We start from the raw sequence: 23,519 nt of genomic DNA, 5'->3' as shown, positions 1-23,519 counted from the left end.
CTCCTCCCTCTGGGGTCCCAGCACCACAAGGGGGCAGCCTGCCCTCACCACCCCGTCCTCCAGGCTGGGAAGGGTGTTGGGATTCCATTCGAAAAAACAGGGAGGGAAGAAGGGGCCAACACCAAGGAGAGTCCCAAGGATTTGCCCTCTTTCCTTCGTTTGCCTGGGCTCTTCTGCCCACAAGCCCCATTGGGCTTCTCTTCTGAGCGCCAAGACCCACATTTTGGAGGACAGGCACACACAAGGAACCGTGTCCATTATTATTATGATTATATTTATTATTATTAAGCAAATGTATATACTGCTTTTTTTCCAAAGTCCACAGGGCAGTTGACATCATCAAAATGCAAAATGCACAATATTTTTAAAAAAATAAAAATTAACCCCCCTCCCAACAATTTAAAAGGCCACGGACTGCTTATTTAGCCAAAAGCCCGGGAGAAGAGGAATGTCTTTGCCTGGGGTCTAAAGATAAGCAGTGAAGCAGTGAGGGCGCTTCATCCCTGGGGAGAGCATCCCACAAGCGGGGAGCCACCACAGAAAAGGCCCTCCAGCTGCTCTCTTGTGGAAGAGGCACCTGAAGAAAAGCCTCAGGTGATGATCATGCCCAAAGTCCAGGAGGAGACGGGAGATCCTCTTCATGCCCTGGAGAGACCGGGATCCAGCCCCTCCCCCTCCCTGCCCTCAGCCCACATGCTCCTCACCAGCAGCTTGGCATACTGCAAGTCCAGCTTGTTCAGGCAGTCCCGGTAGGCACTTCGTGGGCCGGGGGAGAGCTGGGCCTGGGGGGGGGGCAGAAGGAAGGAAGAAAAAGGCCGAGAGTTCCAGGACAGGCAGCAGACACACAGCAGACACAAGGGCAGGCGCACAGCACCACCCCACAACCCCCCTCCCCTTTGCATGTGAAATTGGGGGGGGCAATGTAGGGGGAGCTGCCTCTGCCTGGCACCTTGGGCACGGCACGCCCACCAAGTGGGAGGAGGCATGGGGGAATTATCTGGCTTCTCCTTAGACACCCCTGCCTCCAAAGCAGAGCCGAGGCAGAAGGTAAAGGATGCTGCCCCTAGAATTGGTTTGAGCAGTGGAACGGAGCTTACAGTCCTGGTGACCAAAAGGGAAAAACCCACATTTCAGAGGACTTCCTACCCCCCAAAAAACTTTCCTCCTTTCAGAGGGACAATTATGGTGGGTGCAATAATATTATTCCTGTTAACAATAGGCAACGGGGTCAGGGTCCCATTTCTGCAATTCTTGCATTGCAGAGCGTTGGACTAGAAGACCCTCGGGGGTCCCTTTCAACTCTAAGTTCAGGCAGTGCCACAGGGAGGGCAGCTGGCAATGGGGGGGTGCCCTCACCTCATCCGCTCTTGCCCTCTCGATCTTGGCGCGGAACTCCTCGATGGACTGGTGGAGTCCGCGGTGGCTGCCCAGCTGAGACTCCACGGTGGGCAGGTCTACGCCCCACTCGGCCGCGTTCAGGCGCCGCTGGTTGTCCTCCACCCAGGCCAGCAGGTCCTGCAGGTAGCGCAGGGTGACGTCGTCCATCTCCTGGCGCGGGCGCTGCGTGACGGGCACTGTGACCTGGGCGATGGGGGCCGACCCAGACTTCAGGCGCAGGTTGTATTCCGTGCGGATGGCCACCAGCCGCTCGTGCAGGCGGTAGACCCTGCGGGAGGAAGGGGGCGGTGAGCGGGGGCAGCGGGGGAGTCGCCTGGCAGCAGCAGCAGCAGCAATGGGGTGCATTCAGCGGACTAGATGCTGGGTGTAAGTTGCCACAAGGGGGCGCTAAGCACCTGCCTACACATTCTGGGGAGGGGACCCCCTGCTCATGCCAGACACCCCTCGGCACAGCACTGAGGAGCGTTCGCCCTGCACTACCACCTGCTGCCATCAGGCACAGGGGGGCGCTCTTGGCTTTTGCAGAGCAGCCCAGGCAAGCGTGGAGTGAGCAGAGGCCCGTGGGGGCCACAGGAAGCCCTGCGGGGGCCGGAGGAGGAGCAGCGCTGCTGACCTGCGGTACATCTGCTCCCCTTGCGGGTGGCGTCCGTCCTTGAGCGCCTGCACATCATTGAAGAGCAGGCGGATCATGGCATCGGCTTTGTCCAGGTCGCGCTCAATCTCGGCCGACTTCTGGGGCGCCTTCCCTGCAGCCAGCAGGCGGATGTCCTGCGGGGAGAAGGGGAAGCAGCTCACCAACCGGCCCTGCAGAGCAGACCGCCCCAAGGTCCGGGGCCCAAGCAGGGGCCCAGCCCACGCGGGGGGGGGGGCAGAAAGGGCCTCTCACCGACTGCAGGAGGGTGTCCGCCTGGTTGAGATGCTCCTCGCAGAGACCCGACTCCATCTGAAGTTTGCTGACAATGCGCTGCAGGCGCTCCAACCTGGAGGAGGGAAAGGCGACAGGTCAGCGCAGACGCCTCCCAGCCTTGTGCCCCCACCTCTGGGCATCTCCCACCGGCCTCCCCAGCCCCCCCCCCTTCCCAGCAGAAGCGGAGCCCCGGGGCCCACCAGCAGCTGTTCCTGATGCTGCTCGCGGCTGCCTCCCCGGCCGGACTCTGCGGTTCAAGCTGTGCCGTTTCCTGAAGAGATCGGTGCAGATGAGTCACCAACCGTGTGTTTCCCATTAAAGCTGGGCTGGGCTGGCAGCCGGTTGGGGCGGAGGGGGGAGAGGGAGGGAGGGGGAGGGACCCAGCCGGACTCTCGTGCTCCCTCCCCCCCCCCACCAAGGAAGGAGGGAGTGGCACCCTCTCTCTGTGCCTCCGCCCCCCAGGCAGGCGGACTCAGCCCAAGAGCCCAACTGCACAGCTGCCCCACCTCTCGAACTCGGAGCGCAGAAGCTTCTCCCGCTCCAGGATGGCCACATGCAGCTTGCCCCACTCCTTCTCCACGTCCAGAGGGTGGTAGCCGGGAGGAACCTTCAGCTGCCCAGACTGGACAGACGGCTGCTCCGGGGCAAGAGAAACGAGGAGACAACGGTCACAGGAAAGGCAAATCCACTGGGCGTCCTGCACTGCAGGGGCTGGACTAGATGACACATGGGGTCCCTTCCTACAACTCTATGCTCCTATGAGCCCCAAGGGGCCTATACGTGTGTGCCCACATTCCTGGCCTGACCTCCCCTGCTGGCCATGGGCAGCCAGACCCCACCTGGTCCAGGTCCAGAGCCAGGATTGCTCCACCTCCTCCAGGCCCAGAGAGAGAGACACTGGCAACCGTTGCACTTGGGAACTTCTGCAGGCCAAGCAGCTGTTCTTGTTGTTGTTTTCTTTTCTCCTCATTGTGTTTTTACTGTGATTTTATTGGTGTTAGCTGCCCTGAGTCCGGCTCTGGCCGAGGAGGGCGGGGTATAAATATTATTATTATTATTATTATTATTATTATTATTATTATTATTATTATTATTATTATTATTATTATTCACTGCGCTGGGGGCCCTACTTACCCAGAGCTTCAGAGTCTGCAGACTGCTGGGGTAGGGGGACTGGCCTCTGAAGACCTAGACCTGTCCCACCCCACGGCCTAAACAGGCCCCCCTTTAAAGGATTAAGCAGCCATCAAAGGACATTGGCCAGATCACAACGCAGCCCCCACCCAGCGCTACCCCACGCGTTTCCCCAAGCCTGCCCCATAGCAAGATGGGGCGGGGAGAGAAGAGCGCTCTCACCTCCAGAGACTGGTAGATGGCCTTGGAGCGGTTCTTGTCGGCCTCCTTGGCGGGCAACTCCGTCTCCTTGAACTTCAGGAACTGGCGCCACAGGATCTGGGGTGGGGGGAGGAAACGGGGGTCAGCGGGGGGGAGGGCAGAGTGTGGGACTCTCCGGGGCTTGTGGGCAAAGGCTGGCACTGCCCCTCTCCAGCACAGGAGAGAGCATTAGGAGTGGGTCCGTTCCTTGGGGTCCCCTTAGCTCCCTATGGCCCACACTGACTGGCAGCCGTGGCTCTTTGGGGGTTCAGGTAAGTCTGAGCCTGGGACTCTTGCCTGTCCGGCCGCTGAGAGATGCCTCTTCCCCACAATCCTCCTGTTCTGCTTTTCTAGTGGCTTCCTAACTTGCAGTTCCTGCCTTGCGGGGGGGGGGTTGGACTAGATGACCCCCAGGGTCCCTTCCAACTCTACCGTCCTTCGATTCTATGGCAGCCCAGGGCCAGAGAGGTACCCGGATGCTGTTGGGAGGCGCTCAGCCTGGCCCCCTGGACCTCTGCCAGAGCAGCCCATAAAACTCGCACTCCTGGGCCTCCTTCCCCTGGGCACCCTGCCTGGGCACGCCTGCCTTAACGCTGGCAGCTGCCAGGATCCTCTCATGACCAAGGAGGAGGGAGCGCACGGCCTGCCCTTTCATCCGGTGCCAGCCAGGGAAGGGGGAAGGGAGCCGAGGAGGGAGCCACCGGCCCGGCCCGGCCCTCAGGAGACCCAGCCTGGAGGGACAGGCTTGGAAGCAGGCGACTGGGGCAGAGCAGTGGGGGACTCAGGTGGGCCCAGTCTTGGTGGGAGAGGTGGGCTTGGGCCAAGATGGGAGGTGGATCTCTCACCTCGATCTCCTCAAAGCTGGAGGGGAACTTGCGCTCCTCAAAGATCACCGTGTGGTGCCGGATCCATTGCAGGAGCAGCGTCACCACCTCGTAGTACTCCTGCCAGCGCAGCTGCAGCTCCTGGAGGGGCGAGAGGGAGATGTCAGAGGAGGGTCCCAACCCCAAGCCTCCCCTGGCCTCTTCTGCCCCCCAAATGCCCCCCACTCACGTTGGCCTGGACGCCGTCCACCACGTCGGGCACGCGAGGCATGGCGTCGTAGAGAGAGGAGACGTAGGTGATGATGGACTTCTCATCGGGCTGAGGAACGTCAACGTCTGCAAGAGGGCAGGAGAGCGGCTGTCAGCCCCCAAATGCCCTCCACAGAGGGGCCAGGCTGTGCCCACTTGGCCACCCACACAGGCGCCCACTCCCCTTGAGTAGCAACTCCCCAACCCCACAATTGTCCTGCATCCCTACGCACCTTCCGGGTCGAGCAGCCGCGTCACTCCCAGCTCGTGGTCGGCCACGGAGAAGGCCTGCTCCAGGTTCTCCACATTGGTCTGGCGGTACACTTTGTTCATGTCAATCAGCATCGGCCTGTTGGGGGGAGAGGAGAGGGTTCTGAGCTGCCACTCCTGAATTGCAGGGGGGCACCAGACGGCCCTGCCAACCCTTTCAAGGGGCTTTCAACTTTGGGGGGGCAGCAGCACATTTGGAAATCTAAGGGACAGCGATGGACACCAAAGCAAAGCCATTTTGACAGCAGGAAAACTGGCAGCGCTCAGGACTGCCCATCCCTAACAGGCCCACAAAATATTGAAAAGGGCAGGGAGTGATCTATCTGACTGGGGAGAGCAGGGGAGCCTTGGTGGACATCAGTGGGGCAGCATCCCAGACGTCAGAAAGGCTGAAGATGTCCCACAGGAAAACAGGCATTTGGCCTCCTGGGGTGCACAACAACTTCTTCTTCTTGAGTCCCCAAAGGGGGGGTGTTCAGAAGAAGAAGAAGAAGAGTTTGGATTTGATATCCCACCTTTCACTCCCTTTAAGGAGTCTCAAAGTGGCTAACATTCTCCTTTCCCTTCCTCCCCCACAACAAACACTCTGTGAGGTGAGTGGGGCTGAGAGACTTCAGAGAAGTGTGACTAGCCCAAGGTCACCCAGCAGCTGCAGGTGGAGGAGCGGAGACGCGAACCCGGATCCCCAGATTACGAGTCCACCGCTCTTAACCACTACACCACACTGGCTCTCTGTTCAGGGCAGGATCATGGCATGCTGAATTTAGAAGCCTGGCCCAGCCCCCTCCCCACAAACTGCAGCAACAGGCTGCTCAGTGCTGGGGCCAAAGCCGGGGGGGGGGGGCAGGAGATGCCTCCGCTCAGCTCAGAAGCATCTCCTGGCAGCAAGCAGCGGCAGGCAAGCGCCGGCAAGAAGCAGGAGCCCAGCCCATGGCAGGATCACACCTGGCTGTATCCTTCCAGGTAAGCCCCAACAATCCCGGCCAGGTGTCAAGGAGCAGGAGCCGCCACACGCCAGGCGGCAGAGCACAGAAAAAGCTTCCCGCGGTGCTCGGGTAAGTGAGCCAAGCCATGGGGCAAAGGGGAGGGCAAAACAAAAGCAAAATCCTCCAGCCCACCCCCTTCCCAGCCCCAAATGGGACCAACAGCCACAGGAGAAAGCTCAGCCACGCAATCCCATGGGAAGGACCCCCCCCCCACATCGCAATTAGGAGAAGGGACTTCCAGGGCCAAAGTCAGGGTGGGACTGAGCAGTGACCACCTTCCTTAAGCTGGCGAGGAAGCCCCCAACTGACACCCCCGTACACAGATACAGGAAGGAGAGGGAGGGGGCTAGGAGGGGGGGCTAGGAGACCCTCCTACATTTCCTGGAGCCGCAGCGTGGAATGGACAGAGTACAGGGAGCCGCTGACGTTCCGGCCTCCTGCCAGCGCCCATCCTTCTTCGCCAGCCCCGTTGCAGCGCGGCAGCGTCTGTGCCCGCAGCCCAGAGTCCACGGTGGGCACCTCCTCACAGACCATCACCACCCGCTCCTCCTTGGTCCGCAGGGATCCAGACCCCACCAGGCCCCGGCGCCCGGCCCGGCGCCTGCCACGCGAGTGCCCGCTCATGCCCACGCGCTCGGAGGAGGGAGCAGCAAAGGCGTCTGCTGCCTCTGGCCCCACTGCACTCCCTGCTCCAAATGGAGCGCGCCAGCAGGGTGGGCCGGATCCCCGCCCTGCTCCCAGCCACGTGTGGGAAGGTGGGGCAGGCGGGCGCCAGGCTCAGACTTGTTGCAGCTTTGCAAATCCACCATTGCCATCCGGCCCACCGCCAGGACTGCTCTGCCAACAACCTTCTCCCTGAAGGACCCACACTCTTCCAGGCTGGGGCTGGGGCGGGGGGAGAGATGTGCCCCACAGGTCTTGGGGACCCGGAGAGGGGGGAGAAGGGGAGCACAGAAGGTGCAGGAAGACAGCAGCCCCCCCCCCGTGCCTGGCGGGTGCCAGCGCTTCTCCCTGCTGCAGGCCGCCTCTGAGCAAACAAGCCCAGCCAAGTGGGTGCAGGCAAGCTCTCATGGGGGGGGGAGGAAGGTGGTGGGGCAGGAGGAGGAGATGGGGCAGAGCGGGAGAGCAGGGGCTGCAGTCCTGCAAGCAACGCCTGCGCTGCTCTGCATGGAGGCCCAGGGCTCACCCAGAGGGAGCAGCAGCAGAGGGGGGGCCATTATGCCCCTGGCAGATCACCCAGAGCCAGAGTCAGGCCGGCTGAGACTCTAGTTGCAGGGATGGAAGGGAATTGGGGGGCTAGGGAAAATGCGTGCTGGCCCCCTCCTTTCTACTCTCAGCCTTCAAGCACCTTTCTGAAGAGAAAGGATATTTGGGGCAGCAGGAAATGTGGGGCGTGTGGGGATTGCTTTCCCTTTCCTCCGCTGCCTCCCCAGATCTCCTTCCCCATTTCGTCCCTCTGACCCCCCCCCCTTCACGGCGGCGGCTCACTTCCCCTCCTTTTCCGTCCCTCCACCAAACACCAAACCCGCAGGGTCTCCCTCGAGGGCTGGGCTGCGTGTGAGTCATCGGACGAACAGCATTGAGACACGTGGCGTATATCCTACTTTCCCTGCATCCAGATTTGTGTTTGATTTTTTAAAAACCCCTCCTGCAGCCCCCCCTTACTTGTGGCGGTGGATGATGGCGTTGAAGAGGCGCCCGTCTCGCCAGCTGGTGGTGAAGTTGTCGCAGCGCAGGCCCTGGTAGCCCTCGACCATCCGCTGGGACCACAGCAGCAGCTTCTCCTTGGCGGTCATGTCCTCCGACTGGCCGCTCACCTGGATGTCCGAGATCTGCGGGCGAGGGAAGCCGAGGGGTGAGCTGGGGGGGCACCAATGGGGGGCACCCAGGGCCAGCATCGTTCTGCAGCAAAACCCACGGCAGCCCCACTGCCCATGCCAAGGGGGCTGAGGAGGAGGAATGGATAGGTGTGTTCGGGGCAGGGGCATCAAGAGCCAAACGGGCATCGGGCAGCGAAGCAGAGGGAGGATGGGCACCTTCTCCCCTGGGCATCCTGCCTGCCTTCTGAGCCAGAGGGGCATCTGGCTGGCCCCCGTGGGGACAGGGGGCGGGGCTAGAGGGGGCCCCTCGGGTCTCATCCAGCAGGCTCTGGTGGTGTCCTTATGTGGCTGGATCAAGGCAGCATCCTGTTCTCACAGGGGCTGCCATATACCAGATACAGAGAGGGGTGCCCACTGGGTCCCCCAAGAGGCACGTGCCCCCTCCCTTCTCCCCACGCCCCCCCCTCTTCTCTGGGGCACAAGCCAAGGTGGTTGCATCAGCGTCTAGCGCTGGAAAATCTGTGTGTCCTGGAGCAAGGGGTGAGTCAGGCCCAGCCAGCCACAGACTCCTCTGCTGCTGCAACCACAGCGCACAGCAGCGGCCCCACCCAGAGTGCCCCTCCCCCCCCAGCAGCACCTCAGGGTGCCCCTCCCTCTGCACGAGGCGAGAGCCTCTCTCCCGGGTCTCCTTCTATGCACCCTCACTCTGCATAAAAGAATGGGGGGGGGAGGAAAGGAGGCAGCGAGGGAGGGGGCCTTTCCAGCAGAGCCCTCCATTGCAGTGCCCCCCAGGCAAAGCCTCTCCTATCCTCCCAAACTCCCACAATTCACTGATTGGTTGGCTGTTTTGCTCCAGTTACACCTCATCTTTGCTTCCAAGAAGATCAAGGCGGCAGAGAACGGTTTAATCCTGCTCATTGAATCCCCAGAACACCCCTGCAGGGCAGGCTGAGAGGCAGCGACCGGCCCAAGGTCACCCTGCGATCTGAATCACCCAGTGGGGATTCAAACGCCGCTCTCCCAGGTCCTCATATGGCCCTCTAACCACTGCACCCCACTGCCCCTTGTCTTAAAATGCTGGCACATCTTCCGTCTCATGAGGGGACCCAGCCCACGAGGTGGAGCAGCTCCCTGAGCCGGGGGGGGGGGGGCTGAACTGTGGGGCTGGGCCACAACTCAGCCTGGACTCTTCGCTGGAGCTCCATGTGACTGATCGGTGTGACTGGTTTGTCCGAGATCTGGATGACCAACAAGCCAAGAGACAGGAGCTGGGGGGGGATTCTGCACCTTGATCTATGGGCTACTTTTAAAATGAGGCTGCGTTTTAAATTGCATTTTAACTTGTATTTTAAATTGGTGTTTTTTTCTTTTCCCCTATTATGTTCTTACTGTGATTTTATTGGTGTTAGCTGCCCTGAGCCTGGATCTGGCCGGGGAGGGCGGGGTATAAATAAAATTTATTATTTATTATTTTAATTTTTATTCCCTTCCCTTCCCCTCAGAAGACCCTCCCTGCCCTGCCCTGGCATGGAATGAAGAGTATGGGGAACTTATTCCAGAAGATTGTTGTGATTTTGAGGAGATAGTGAACTGACAGGCTCAACTCTTCCTGGCTCCGGTTATCTATGTTTTCTTACTTTCTCTATCCCTTGTAAAAAAAGAGTCTTTGATGTGTGGTCTGTTGGCAAACGGCACTGGTCAGTGAAAGCCTTTGATGTGTGGCCTGGCTTTTTGTCTTTGATGTAGAATAGCTCCTAGCCAAACCTGTCCTGGCCCCAACAGGGCACGGCCTCTCTCAAATATCTAGTTTTTGAGCATGGCAGTGAGAAGCTGGGCACAGACTCATGGCCAGAGGGTTGGGCAAAGGAAGACTATTGGGGGGGGACACACTAAGGCAGCCCTATTCAGGGAAGTTTTTAATGTATGATATTTTAGTGTTTTTTGGTTTCTATGGAAGCCGCCCAGAGTGGCTGGGGAAACCCAGCCAGATGGGTGGGGTACAAATAATAAATTATTATTATTATTATTATTATTATTATTATTATTATTATTATTATTATTACTTTGCCACTTCTTTGAGCTTCCCAGTGGCAGATTGAAGTGCTGCTTGGTAATGTATATTTTACCTGCTGTTCAGAATAAAATCTGTAATCTTCTCAGCCGCTTGCCTTTGTATTGCTTCTGAATCTAATTTTAAAAGAACCGTCTTGCATTTGACAAGACCGGTCGCTGGCTGGCAGGCCTCCGGGGCCACCACAAGGCAGGCAGGCTCTGGCATAGCTGTGCCCAGGCCTATTTCCCATGCCGTGCTCAGTGTCCCCTCAGTGCCCCCCCCCCACAGCAGGCTCCCCTCCCCACTCACCTGGAAGTGGAGGATGATGGTCCAGATGAGGCCCAGAGTCAGCTTGGGGTTTCCGTCCGCAATGTCATCGTTCCGGATATTGACCAGCTTCACCTGGGAAATGGCACATCACGCCAATTATCAGGGGGGCTCCAGCCACCCCCCCACCCCTCAAGGCATGCCAGGCCAGACTCCCTCCCTCCCTGACCCCCAGCCCCTTCACCAGCTCCCGGGTCTCACCTGCCGGTGCTTCAGGTAATCCAGGGCAATCTGCACATTCTGGAGCTTGTGGAACCGCATTCGGCCCTTTTCGCGGGGCTGCGGGGAGAGCGGGAGGGAAGTCAGTGTCTCTGCCCTGCCAGGCTCCACATCTGGGCGCAGTGACCCCCCCCCAAAAAAAAAACAACCCTGCCCTGGTCCAAACAAGCCTCCCCAGCAGAGGATCCCAGCCCAGCAGGAGGAAAGAGGGGGGGGAGGCCAGCCCCCAAATCCTTCCTGTCAGACGCAAGTCAGAAAACAATGTCCAGGAAATGCTCCCCCCTCGTCCGTCGTCGTCCCCCCACCGGACACCTTCAGGCAGAGCCAGTGTAAAGGCTTCTGTCATCCGCCTCCTCCCCTCCCCTTCCTGGCGTGCTTCCTGCGCCACACACTGGCCCATCTGAGGAACCCCCTACCCTTGCCCAGCTATGGGGCTGGCACAAGGAGAAGAGGCAGGATTCAGATACAGAGAAGGCCTCTTCCCTCTTTGCAAGCGCAGATCCTGCCCCCGCCCCCGCCAAGGCCTGGCTGAAGCCAAACCTGGGGGGCTGGGGAATGGCTTGCTGGGATCTTCACTGGCCCACCCCCTTCCCTGGCCCTCCTCTCCCTCCCATTTAGCACCCTGATGCCCATAACCAACTCCTTCAACAGGCACATGGCTGGAGGCCAGGGGACAACATCCCCCTCCATCCAGGCCTGGCATTAGCTAGCCATGGGCAGAGGCACCCACTTCCGAGGGAGAATGGAGGGGGCGCCACCAGGATGTTGGGCGGGGCCAGGAGCAGAGATGAATGGGGGGCTGCATCGTTTCAATGGCCAAGAGCTCTTCCTCCACCGCTTTTGAGCATTGGGGAGCCCCCAAAATATTGGGGCCCCCCAAAGAGCTGAGCCCCTGGGAGGTGGCACCTCTGGCCGTGTGCCAGGCAGAGCTCACCTTGGGAGAGCCGGGAGCAACAACACTTCTGCGCCAGCGAGAGGGAGAGGGGTCTCCTTGGCACCCACCCCAGCAGCTCAACCCAGGGCAGGCGTGTGGGTGGCGGGTGCAATGCCATGCAGAAAGCGACAAGGGGGGGGCAGAGCAGAACCACTCACCAACCGCAAGTTCCGGATCACGTCGCGCTCTCTGGGCTACGGGGCGGCGGCAGGTGGGAGCCGAGCAAAGAGGGGGGCAGAGGCCAAAGGGCAGCAGTCAGAAGGCAGAGTCCCGCCCGGAGGAGAGACAAACAGAGCGGGCAGCAGAGAGAGAGAGAGACAGAGAGAGACCCCCGTGCAGTGCACAAGAGTTACGGTGTTAGAGCGCATAGACAGAGGGGGGAGGCGGGGGGAGCAACCGAAGACGAGAGCAGCAGGTGAGCAGCTGTTATTCCCAGGCAGGGCGGGCACCCAGCGTTGCGCTGCAAAGTTCCTGGGGCAAAAGTTGGGCGACGCCTCCTCAAACTAACTCTCTGGACCTCTGGAGTTGTGGAAGGTGGGGTGGGTGCTCTGAACCCCAAAGGGATTCTGGGTAGGTCTTGGGGGGGCCCCATTCCTCTAAGGGGCTCCAGGGCTCTCTGCCTGCCTGTGCCCCACACTTGCTGCCATTCGCCAAGGCTTCTCTAGGGCAACCCTCCCCCCTGCAAGTGGGGCACAGACGGACTGTGGGCAGAGGACTGGAAGATTGGGGGGGGCGTATTTAGGAGACCCCTGCAAGCAGATGAAAACATTAGCAGGATTCTAACAACACTTGTAACGTAATAATTACTACGGACAATTGTAAAATATGGATTATGAAATAATACGCAGCTGAAAATGTTGCCCATAGGGCCCAGGATGGAGGCAAGTCTGGAGATTCCAATAAATCTCTAAATATGGACATGTGGTTGTATCTTTACATTTGTAAAATCAAATGCAAATTATGTTTTTTAAAAAGGAAGATGGGGGAGCAGCTGGGCAAGAGCAAAGAAGCCCCCTTCCTGTCCCCCCAAATGCTTCTCTCGTTTTTTAAAGAAAGAGTTGGACTGCAAAATGGAGTTGGCAGGCACACAGCACTGGATGGGGGGACATTCCCCCCCCCAAAAAAAAAGTCTGCCCAGGAGCTGGCAACTCCAGGCTCAGCAGGGAGATGGACCGGGGGGGGTCTGGGAGGGGGAGCCCCAAGCAGGAGGGCAATGGGAAGGAGGGGTGGGGAGCAGGCAGGAGAGGAGGGGGCTAAAACACTCCAGGGGGAGGCAGCAGGAGCTGGGGGGCAGTGCAGTGTTCGGAGGGGGCCTTGTTGGCCAGACTTGCTTTCCTGCTATCTGGGGGTACAGGGGGAGCAGCCAGTCCCCCCGGGGGTGAAGATTCTACGTACCAGAGTATCTCCTGAGAGCACCTCCAGGAGGGAGATGAGGTTGTGCCCATCGCGGAGGTCTTCGTAGAGGTCGTTGACGTGGCGATGGGCCTGGAAGGGGCAAAGAGAGAGTCAGGACCGGCGGGGGGAGCCAGCCAGCCCCCCTCCCACCCATTTACCACCAGCAAGCAAAGGGCAAGGCCTGAAACTAGGGATCCCAGGCCCCGACCACACAGGGGGCACTGATCCCAACCTGAAAGGAGCCCCTACCCCCAGGCCTGGCCAACCTTAAAACATTTGACCCAAAAGGGATCCCCTCCCCACTCTTAGGTGCCTCCAAGCAGATCTCTAGTTCTGCAGACCCTCCTAACAGCAGCCGCCACCTGGGGGGAGCACAGTGCAAGGGGTGGGGGCTGCAGTTCAGCAGCAGGGAAGCTGTGGATGCCCCCCCCCCGGGGAAACAGGGAAGTCCCCTGAAAGGCCAGGGAGTCACCGGCCGGCGGCCTGACTCTCCCCAAGGCACCTTTGGGTGTTTGGATGGACAGAGCAGAAGGAAATATGGAGAGAAAGGAGGAGAAAGCAAGACAGAGCCCTGGGCACCTCCTGGGCACCTACCTCTGCTCGCCAGTGCTGTTGCCAGGAAGGAGGAAGAAGAAGAGGAGGGAGAGGAGAAGAGGAGGCAGGAAGAGAGAGAAAGAGGTTAGGAAGAAGAGGAAACAGCCCCAGAGAGAGCCTGGGGGCACAGCATGCCAGGGGACGGAACCTGCAGGGTGCCTGGCACTGGTGGGTTCACACTGGGCATCCCAGCCCTTGCCCCACCAGGCCTGGCAGGGGCACCACATGGCCAGGGGCATCCGGGTCCCACCGGGCAGGTTTCTACCTCTCATGAGGCTGCCGGTGGTGGAGAGAAGAGCCCCCACTCCTGATGAAGGCATTCAGCTTTTACTCAGAGGAGACCCATTGAAATTGATGGTCAGCTCAGCTGGTCAGAGCATGTTGCTGATATTGCCAAGGTTTCAAAGCAAAGGAGTCCCCTCTGGGGATGGGGCTGCCCCCCAGGTGCCACTGGCTGGCAAGACACTGGAGGGTCTGGGTGGTGGGGGCCATGGGGCCTGCAGCCCCAAAGGAAGGCGGAGGACAGCCCAGCCCCCCCCCAAGTGACTGTGATTCCTGCATTGCAGGGGGGCTGGACTAGATGAGCGTTGGAGTCCCTCCCAGTTGGACAATCCTACAGTTCTGTGGGCACCTCTGGCAACAGGAGTCACAGGACTGGGGGGGGGGGGCAGACCACGCCCCACAACCACAGAGATAATAGACCCATTCAGAAGTGAAGCGGGTTGGGGGGGTGTTCTTTCCACCACAGGGGAAGGAAATATGGGGCGTGTCAGATCCAGAATGGGATGGTTGTCTGCCAGGGGAGTGGGGGAGGGAAGAGAAAGAGGCAACCTTCAATCAGCCCCCCCCCATGTCCTTGGCAAAGCTGGGTCTTCACCCACCCAAAGGCCACCGCCCCCCCCCCCCAGCCAGAGTGTCCTCAGATTCATTTAGTTGGAATATCTTTCTCTCTCGCTTGGCAGCCCTGAGAGGCTCCCAGCCTGGCCAGCCATCTCCCGGGGATTTTTATTTGGGGGGGTGCAGGAGAAGGTGTCCCCAGCCCTTACCTTGATAAGGTGTTTGTTGACCCATTTGGTGAAGGTTTTCTTCTGGACCCGATCCCGTTCGTCTGCAAGAGAGGAGAGGCAGACGTGAGTCGAGGGGCTGGAGGGAGCAGCTCAGAGAGAGATTGGGGGCAGCCCCCACCTCCAGGAAGGAAATTGCAGAGGGGGGAGGCGGCAGCGGCAGTCGTAGCCAGAATCACCACCAGGCGCAGGGAGGTGATTCACCCAATGCAACAGGAAGGAAATGCAAGAGTGACTCAGGAGCCGGGTGCCAGCCCCTTGCACCATCACCCTCAGCAGGCCTGGCACAAAAGCCAAGCCCCCAGCAAGAGAAAAAGAGGCTCCTGGCCCCTCCCACAAAGGCCACCCCACTACACTCACAGAGGAAGCTGCCCTCCCCTCAGACCATCAGGTCCACAGTTCAGGGTCATCTGCACCCCTGACCCCCAAACTTTTGGGATCCAGTGCCCCCTCAGTCCCATAAGCTCATGCCCAGTGCCCCCCACCCTGTCCTAGAAAAAGGATTATTCGGAATAGCAGTTTGCATGACCCGCGAAGGAAGATAATAACACAATAAAATGCGAAGCAACGACAATTAACCGCACGTGTATTCAAAATCCAATTAAAACTAATTAAGGCAACAAAACTGATGAACTTTATCCGGTGATACCAGCTTTCCAAAGTCCTGCGCTTGCTCTGTGCCCTCCGCTTTTGCCACCACAGCCCCTCCTCCTCCGGCCAGCTGCACACCGGGAGCCAGGCCTGAGGGGCTTTGCTGGGCCAGAGTCCTTCCCCCTGGCGCTTGGGACGCCTCCAAACCAGCACCCCACGAGGGCACGGGGGGTCCCAGTGAAGTGCCACCAACAGGTCCACCTCCCATGGGTCTGGCTATAGTCCCCGTCCAGTCACCCAAGACCATGGCTAGGGCCACATTCATGGGCCACCGGAAGCCCAAAGAGGCCACAGCAATCAGGAGGAGTGTGCCCCCCCCCACGACAACAATGGGGCACCCAGGGAGAAAGGAATCCAGCTGCACAGGTGGAAAGGGAAGAGCGCACCCAAAGAAACCCCACCCTCCTGGAAAGACCCTGTACTGTAAGAGGTGGCAGGAAGAGTCATGGCTCCTCTGCCCAAACTTGGTGTGAGCACAGTCTGCCTCAACCCCACGGCGCCCTCGGACAGGGGGTTGGACTAGATGACCCCTGAGGTCCCTTGTCACTCCACGGTTCCATGACTCTAAGACAGGATTCCCTGGGGAGGGGGTGCCTTGCCTGGGAACAGGATGCCACCTGGGCCAGCAATCTAGCTAAGTGGTCACTGGGTGCCCCTCTCTGCCCCCAGGGGACCCCTCGGCCACCCCCCTGCGCCTGGGCCGGGCGCCCCGGCTCAGCCCCCATGTGACCGGTTGCCATGGCTTCCGGGCCAGACCAGGGGCTGGCTTGTTGTGTCTCGCTCCCTTCCTCCTCCTCTGGCTCCTGCAGGCTGGGATTTGCCCGGCTGCCGAGCAGCCAGGAGCCCTGGAAGCTCAGGGCCTGCCCCTCCCCACCCGACAGGGAATGTGTGGGGAGTGCCCACCCCACCCCAAGGCCTCATGTGCTGCTGCCCCCCACTCCTGGCTGGCAACCCACAGCCTCCTAAGGGGCTGGGCAAGGAAGCTCTCCTAGAATATCCCCCCACACCTGGATTTCCGGGGGCTGGTGGAGATTCAACAGGCGCAAATCTGCAGAGGGGCGGAAAGCCTAACCTGTTTAATTTCTGCCTGTTAAAGGCACAGGGGCCCCACTAAAAGGTGGCAAGCTCACCCAAGTCTGTCAGCAAAAAAGCAGCCACAGCCCCTACTCCAGGTGGGCGCACACAGCACAGCCACCCCAGGAGACCCAGCTGTGCCAGGCTTAGGGGGCCCCAATACACCGAGGGCCTCAGAAAAAGCAGCCAACTGACTGAGCCCAGGGACACCCTGGAGTGCCTTTCAGGAGCACCTCACCAGCACCCCAAGCCCCAGAGCCGCTGCCAAGGTGAGGGCACCTGCAGGAGCAAAGCTGCCCTACCACGCGGTGCCTGTGCAGGAACACACAAACACGCAGCCCAGCGGCAGCCACAACCCTTCTTGGACCTTTATCCCAACCAGAGCCTCCCACTTCCCCATAGCGCAGGCCCCGCTGTGCCCAGAGGGAGGGCGGAAAGAAGGAAGGAAGGAAGCTGTGGGGAAACGCAAAATGCCCCACCCATCGCCATCTCTGTCCCAGGTGGGGCAGCATTAACCCCTCCAGCGCAACCACCCAGTACCTTTCTTGCCCTCCGATGCCCTGAGGACCGCCTTGTACAAGTTCTCCTCCGAGTTGCTCTGGTCGGCCAGCCCTGGGGAGGGGGGGGGCCCATCGGCCGCCTCTCGGCTGCGCAGCCTCTGCCGGGACATGGTGGGGGCAGCGGCTGTGGGCACAGGCTCCGGGCACAAGGCGCTGAACCAAACAGACTCGGCTCCTGGCAGCATCTAGATGCTGCCGCCAGCAACTGCCTGAGCCCTGCCCCAGCCGGGATGGGCCCTCAGCGCCTCCCCTCAGCCCTGCCCACCACTCTCTCCAGGGAGGGGACTGGGCTTCCCCTGCTCTGCCCAGCCCAGCCGGCAGGAAACCTCAGCTCTGCCCAGAGGGCTTCCTGAAAACTTAACCGCTTCCTGGCCAGCCTGCAGCAGAGGCCTGGAAGAAGCAAAAAAGGGGGATCAGGCCCCCTCTGCTTCCACAATCAACACAGAGGGGAAACACAGCGCTCCTGTTTCCACCCAGAGTATACCCAAAGGAAGAACTTCTATCACCATTTTCATTCATGGTCCCTTTGAAGACTCCCAGCCAGCTCCACTCCCTGATCTGATGCAGGCAGGCCAGCAGAATCACAGAACTGTAGAGTTGGAAGGGAGCCCAGAGGCCATCTAGTCCAACCCCCTGCAATGCCAGAATCACAGCTAAATAATCCAGGGCAGGTGGTCATCCCATCTAGTTCTGAAAGCCTCCAATGAAGGAAAGTTCAGCACCTCTCAAGGTTGTCTGTTCCACTGAGGGCAGGAGCAGGGGAAAGGGTCATGGTGGGCAGTGTGTTGTGGTCTGGGTTCGAATCTCCACTTGCTGGGTAGCCTTGGGGAAAACCCTTCTCTCTGGCTAGCCTACCTCACAGGGCTGGTGCGGAGATACAGTGAGATGCTGCCCCCAAGGGGCTTGCAGAAAGGGCACCACGTGGGTCAGCCAGAGCCTGGGGTGTGGCCGGGTCTTCCTAGCACCAGGGAAGAAGGTTGCTGCCAGCAGACTCAGAGGAAGAAGGCGGGGCTCCCAATGCCCAGGAGGCAATCGCTGGCACCCCCCACCCTGCTGCTCCCTCCCAGGGCCACTCAGCCATCCTGACAGGCCCAGAGTCTGGAAGCGTGGGCACAGCATTGGAGCTTGCCCGGGGGGAAGGCACCAGGCTGGCACGAGGCTGGGCTGTGACTCACCCTGCTAGTGGGGCAACGCCCAACTAATGGCCACAGGGCTGCGGGGGTGTTCGTGCGCCAACCCTCCCAAGGACCCCTCTGCTCACACCGGGAGGCGCCCTGTCAGGTGTGGGCAGGGAGGAGGGGGCAGGGCTAAACCTTGCAGAAGGTGCAAGGGAAGGAGCAGGAACCCCATGCACACCTCAGGGGCCGGGGGGGGCAGCACCTTCATCCTCCCCAGTGGTTCCTCAGATTCCCCCCCCCCTTGAGGGAAGAGTCTGGAGAAGGCCACTGGGTGCCACCCCACCCCACCAACGGTGCAGCTGGGAGCAGAGAGAGACCCAGGGCAAAGTCTGCAGCGGCGGCTGCTCCAGTGGCTGCCCCCCCCCGCCCCGCCCCGGCCCCAGGAGCACATTCCAGGCCCCGCCTGGCTCCCCAGAAGCAGAACTGGGCTGGGTCCCAGCGCACCAGAGGAATGTACAGCACAACAGTTTCGAAACCACAGAGAAGTTCCAGCTGCTGCCGCCGCAGCCGACACATCTGGGCCAGCGGCCTGCACTCTGACGCCAGAGGACGTGGGGGCACTGCTCACATCCTGCCCTGGTGCCAAGGCCCACACTGAGTCACACCACCAGCAGCAGTAGCAGCACCCCATAGGCAGGGGACACAGTGGCTAAGGAATTGGAGGGGGGGAGAGAGAGAAAGGCTCTCCTGGGGGCAAAAGAGGAAACAGGCAGGAGGCAGTTAGCTGTTTGCGCTGCTCCTCCCTGTGGTTCCCTCCACCCCACAGCTGCCCCTCCCTGGGCAAACCCAGGAGAAGGAAGGGCAGAACAAACAAGGCCTCAGGGAGAGATGGGAACAGGCCCAGCCCCAAGCCAGGACTCGCCAGCCTCCAGCACCAAGGGGCTCCTCCATCAGGACATTTTTGGGCCCCTCCTTCGCTCTCAAACAGGGAGCAGGGCAGCCCCCCCCCCAAGTGTGGCACATGGAGATATCAGGGGACTTTGGGCTCCAGGCCTTCATCCCCTTTGGGCCAGCACTGGGGCAGGGCTCTCCAGGAAGCTTCCGTAGAAGAGCATCAGAATCTGACCAAAGGCCCTGGAGGGAATCAAGAGTGGCAACAGATTCCCCAAGAGTAATCTATTCCAGCCTCCTGCAAATGCAGGAATCGCAGATAAAGAACGTAACCTTTGCTTATAAGCCTCCAAGGAAGGTGAGTCTGGCCTGCAGCAGCCTCTCCCCCTCAGGAGCCCATTCTGCCCCTGGACCTGCAGGCAACGCCCTGCAGAGACAGCCTTATCTTCCTCCACAAAATCTCTCCCAGCCACTGTGCCCAGAGGGAGCAGATTCCAGGGGGTTAACTATGCGCCTTCCAGGTGAGCTGACGCCACGGTGACTCAGGGCTCCAGGTGAGGGCACCCCTTGCCGGATCCTTCCGGTGCCGAGCAGTTGCCGCACTTGTGGGGCAAATCTTTGCACGCAGCAGCCTTGCCCCACAGCCAGGCCCCTCTGAAAAGAGGCTTGGGGGCAGGACCTTATTTGGGGGGGGCACTCGCAGCCTGCATCTGCATTGGGAGTAGAGGGAGCTGGAGTCCAACCCCCGGAGGGCCTGCGCAGGTGAGCCAGCCCTGGAAGAGTAGCAGGTCCCTGCCCCAAGGAGCTTACATTCTAAACGGAAATAATGGTGCTTCCTCCTGTTGCAGGAATTTATGTATAGGTTGGGGGGAGTCCCCCTCCAGCAGATATCAGGCACATGCAGCCCACTACCAAAATCAGCACAATCACTTTTGTGACTTGTCTCCACAAAACACTTTATCACAGTTTCTTCCTATCTAATCAAAGGACCTTTTCTGCAAGATACCAAATGATAGATGTATCTATGTACTGGCTCACTGGGAAAACTTCAGAAATTCCTATAGACATGTGAGCTCAGCTCCTCAGCAGCCCCTCTGCCTAAATGATAATTCCTGGCATCCTGATACCTGAGGGCCAGACAGGTAGCCATTCCAGAAATCACAAACCCAGATGAAGACAAAAGGTGTGATGAACTTGGCTGGGAAACAGGGAAATGCAAATATCTCTTTTGTTCCGCTTGATGGGTGTTTGGTGGAGGGCAAGGGGAACCATGGGGCAGGGTCCAGGATGCTCAGATTACGGCCACCAGACCTCCCCTTTCATGATGTAACCGGGATGTATGAGTGATGTAGTTTGGGGAGGGTGTAATATGGGGATTAGCAGCTAATAAAAGTTTGGGGTTCTCTTTTGTTGGGGGCTTCCATCTTGTTCCACCTGGTGGCAGGTGGGAGTCCTGTCGCGACTGTCTTTAATAAAGACCAAGCCTCCTGGCTGCTGTTTTGCTCTGGTATTCCTGGCTGGGGTCCTTGTTTTTTGTCCAAGGGAGCCCTCGGATTTCTCCGTTAACACCCCCCTTGCCATTCCATCCTCTGCTCCCTCCTGTGTGTTTTGGATCTCAGGCTCCTCAGAGCAGGAAGGATGCAAAGTGCTGACTGTTCGGCTACATTTCTTTCTGCAACCAAGTTCCTAGCGCTGAGGCCTCCACACCCAGCCTGAGCAGAAACTGAGGAATGTATGCAAATTTGCCAAAGGACTGGGGCGCTGTTGGCATGGATCCCTCGGACTCCTCCTTCCCCCTTGCTGCCAGGTGAGCCTGCCAAGGGCGGGAGGGGCTCCCTCCTCCCCCTCCCCAGCCGACAGAAGCCCGACCAGGAACATTTTCCAGGCAGGACACCAGGCCTGCCGCTGCTTCCTCTGGGCTCCCTGCCCACCAGAAGGAAGGGGAAACTTTGATTCACAGTCTTCGAATGCAGCCTTGTAATTAAAAATGGTTCGCAGGAGCTGAGCCCGCCCCGCCCCCCCCCCCCGCCAGACAGAGACCACCCCAAAGGGATGGAAGACTTGGGAGAGAAGGCGCGGAGATGCTTCAAGGACCTCAAGAATGGCCAGTTTGTTTTGCTGTTCGCTGCATTGTGAAAAACAATAAACACACTCGCATATAGAGTTGTATTTTAAGACTTCCACTCGCCCGCGGCGTCTCTGCCTCCCCCCCTCCCCGCGTGGCAAGGGCCCTTAGGGGGTGCCAGTCCAGGCACAGAGATGGGGCAGCCTCACCAGAGGCGGCTCCAGCCGAGGAGACCCTGGGCTCTGGCCGGCAGCGGCGCTGGCAAAGGGCTCTGAAGGGTCGGGAGCGCGCGCGCAGCCAGGACTCTCTCCCTTGCGAGGGAGCGCGCGTGCGCGGGCTGGTTGCTACGGGGACGGGAGGCGGAGACAGCTCGTTCCGCGCCCCCTTTAACCCTCGGCTCCCCGCGGCTGAGGACGAGGAGGACCGAGCCTGGACGGCGCGCACCCTTGGCAGGAGGGAGGGGGGCAGCTGCTGCCTGGCAGTGCCCGCCTCCCACCGCCCGCCCGCTCGCTGGCAGCCACGCACCCACCTACCTACGCAGCAGAGCTGGCTGTAGAGAAGGCGCTGGCGGTAGCGCTCGGGGGCGCTGAGCCACTCCGAGGCGCCCAGTAGCACCTCCCGCTTGTAGGCGAAGTAGGCGCTCACCGACGGCTCCGCGCTCCCGCCGAGGGCGCTGCTGCTGCTGCTGCTACGGGAAGCCATGGCGACGCGCTCTGGCTCCCTCCCGCCCGGCCGGCTCGACGGCTCCGCCAGCAGGAAGCGCCCCGCCCCGCGCCCGCCCCTCGCCGCCAGGCCCGGCTGCCAGAGATGCGCACCGCCGACGGCCCAGGCCTGGCTGGGACTGGGACTGAGACAGGGGAGCCCAGAGGCCGTCTAGTCTAACCCTAACCGCGACCTGGGCCACTGCGCACACAGAAAAACGCCCCCAGGCGCGCGCTCTGACTGCCACTGCCGCGGGATGCGCAAAACTAACACCACAGGCTCTGGGAAAGGGCGCGCCTGTTCCAGTGCTGTTTTCAGTGTGCATTTGATACCTGACTTCCTCTAGTGATCATCCTCATAGAATCGCAGAGTTGGGAGGAACCACGGGGGGCATCTAGCCCAACCCCTCGCAAGGAAGGAAACGTTTTTGCCCAAAGTGGGCTCGAACCCACGACCCTATTGAGCTATCCCAAGCCCGTCCCCTTCAAAGAATGTTTTGCTCTTAACTTTGCAGCATTAAATGTGTATTCGACACTTTATCTTCCTCTGTAGGGTCTTGTTGCGAAACTATTAAAATAATGTCTTAGTTTCCTGTTACTTGTGTTGCTCTGCAGGGATACATTCTGTTTGTTTTCCTTCTGGTTTTGTTCGATGTTTCCACGCAGCTTGTAAACCGCTTTGAGGTTTGCCGCCGACTTCAAAACACAAAGCGACGTAGAAACGAAACGAACGACAAAGAAATAATCATTAACCAGCCGCCTTGCGCAGACTGGCGGGAAATGCCAGGCGGGCACCAAGCCAGGAGTGGCCTCCGAGAGGAGAGCGGGCCCCCTCCCCGGCCCTCGGAGGAGGCAGGCGAGCGACAAGCGCCACCGGAGCCACCCTCGGGGGCGAGGCGAGAAGCCCCCGGCAGCGGCAGCTCCGGCCCGCTGGGCGCTGCGGGACTCGAGCCAGCCGGTCCCCGAGGGCGCGAGCGAGGGAAGCCCCGCTGGAGCCGCGCGGGGACTCCGCACGTCGCCCTCTCGTCACCAGCGCCTTGGCCGGGCGCCGGGCGAGCTCCCTCCCTCGTGGCGCAGTCAGCCAGCCCCACCAAAGTCCCGTCCAGGTGCCTCTGCTCCTTCTCCAGAGCCGGGCAGGGGGCACCGGGCTGGGCAACCTCTGGCGCCCCCCGTGCCCACGAGGGGAGCCCCCGGGACACGGTGGGGGGCCCTGCCCCGACTCCCCCGTGGGCCTCCCTGCGCAGGGAAAGGCCTGCCAGCCTGGCTATCTGGCCTCGCTCCCCCCGCCTGACCCCCGGCTCCCACGTGCGCGTCTGCGCGGGGCAGATAAGGCCGCGCGCGGCTGCGAAAGGGCGCGATAAGCGCAGGGGGGGGGGGAGAGGGGTGCTTTTTCCCCTGCAGGCATCCGGCCCCCAGGGGGCTCCCTGGCCCCTGAGTCACGCTGGGAAATTCTCAGGGCCAGCCTGGTTCCCAGGGTCTGGGCGGGGCAGGGGGCAGCAGCAGGATCCCGCTGCCCCCCCCTTCCCGCCCCACGGAGCAGAGGGACAACTGAGTCACTTGGCATAATCAGAACCACATTCCTGCACCAGAAGAGCATCCGCCCGCCGCCCCTTTTCTGGCACAGCAGGGCGGGAAGCTGGAAAAAGTGAATAAGGACTTGGGGGGGGGGGTGTGCTGCGTCCGGGACAGGAAGAGCACGCAGGCGGCCTTTCCCGCTCACCAAAGCAGCGCCACACACCGCCCCGCCAACGCCCGCGCTCTGCACATGCTCAGAGGTGCCCTTTATGCAGCACACGCACCAACACGGCTCATTGTCGCGACGCGGCACCGACTGTCCCTCCCAGCCTTGAGGTCTGACTTCCTTCGCCCGCCCCCCAATAAAAAGCATCCCCCTCAAAGAGAGAGAAAGACCTGGGGGGTGGAGGTTGGGGGGAGGAGATGGGTGCTGCTCCTGAAACTGCGGAGGAAAAGCGGGAACCCCTCCTAGCACGAAGGACGTGAGAGGGGGCGCGGCTGCCCACTCTGCTCCCACCCCATAGGAAAGA

General features: G+C 60.4%; 1 protein-coding gene across 24 annotated transcripts in view; it reads right to left on the bottom strand.

Moving 5' to 3' along the window:
* The window catches only part of PLEC (plectin), a gene marked incomplete at its 3' end in the record, with an annotated part of 112,103 nt that overhangs the window by 21,609 nt on the left and 66,975 nt on the right, over positions 1-23,519 (bottom strand). For 11 of the 24 annotated variants that reach the window (XM_081205417.1, XM_081205419.1, XM_081205413.1 and 8 more), the window contains 15 exons: positions 14,397-14,458; positions 13,351-13,365; positions 12,757-12,846; positions 10,410-10,487; positions 10,191-10,283; positions 7,674-7,840; positions 4,986-5,101; positions 4,733-4,839; positions 4,525-4,644; positions 3,662-3,757; positions 2,812-2,939; positions 2,285-2,378; positions 2,012-2,166; positions 1,357-1,666; positions 705-782 (listed from right to left, as the gene is read on the bottom strand). In XM_081205417.1, the coding sequence (XP_081061543.1) occupies positions 705-782; positions 1,357-1,666; positions 2,012-2,166; positions 2,285-2,378; positions 2,812-2,939; positions 3,662-3,757; positions 4,525-4,644; positions 4,733-4,839; positions 4,986-5,101; positions 7,674-7,840; positions 10,191-10,283; positions 10,410-10,487; positions 12,757-12,846; positions 13,351-13,365; positions 14,397-14,458 (1,709 nt within the window). Of the gene's footprint in view, positions 1-704; positions 783-1,356; positions 1,667-2,011; positions 2,167-2,284; positions 2,379-2,505; positions 2,637-2,811; positions 2,940-3,661; positions 3,758-4,524; positions 4,645-4,732; positions 4,840-4,985; positions 5,102-7,673; positions 7,841-10,190; positions 10,284-10,409; positions 10,488-12,756; positions 12,847-13,350; positions 13,366-14,396; positions 14,459-16,679; positions 16,912-21,306; positions 21,615-23,519 lie in introns of those variants that run through there. The other 13 variants (XM_081205418.1, XM_081205416.1, XM_081205404.1 and 10 more) reach the window with 6 other exon arrangements.

This window comes from Podarcis bocagei, assembly GCF_964188305.1.
Source record: "Podarcis bocagei genome assembly, chromosome: 8".
Taxonomy (NCBI): domain Eukaryota; kingdom Metazoa; phylum Chordata; class Lepidosauria; order Squamata; family Lacertidae; genus Podarcis; species Podarcis bocagei.
Note: the sequence above shows the minus strand (reverse complement) of the source record. Positions and strands in the feature narration are given on the sequence as shown.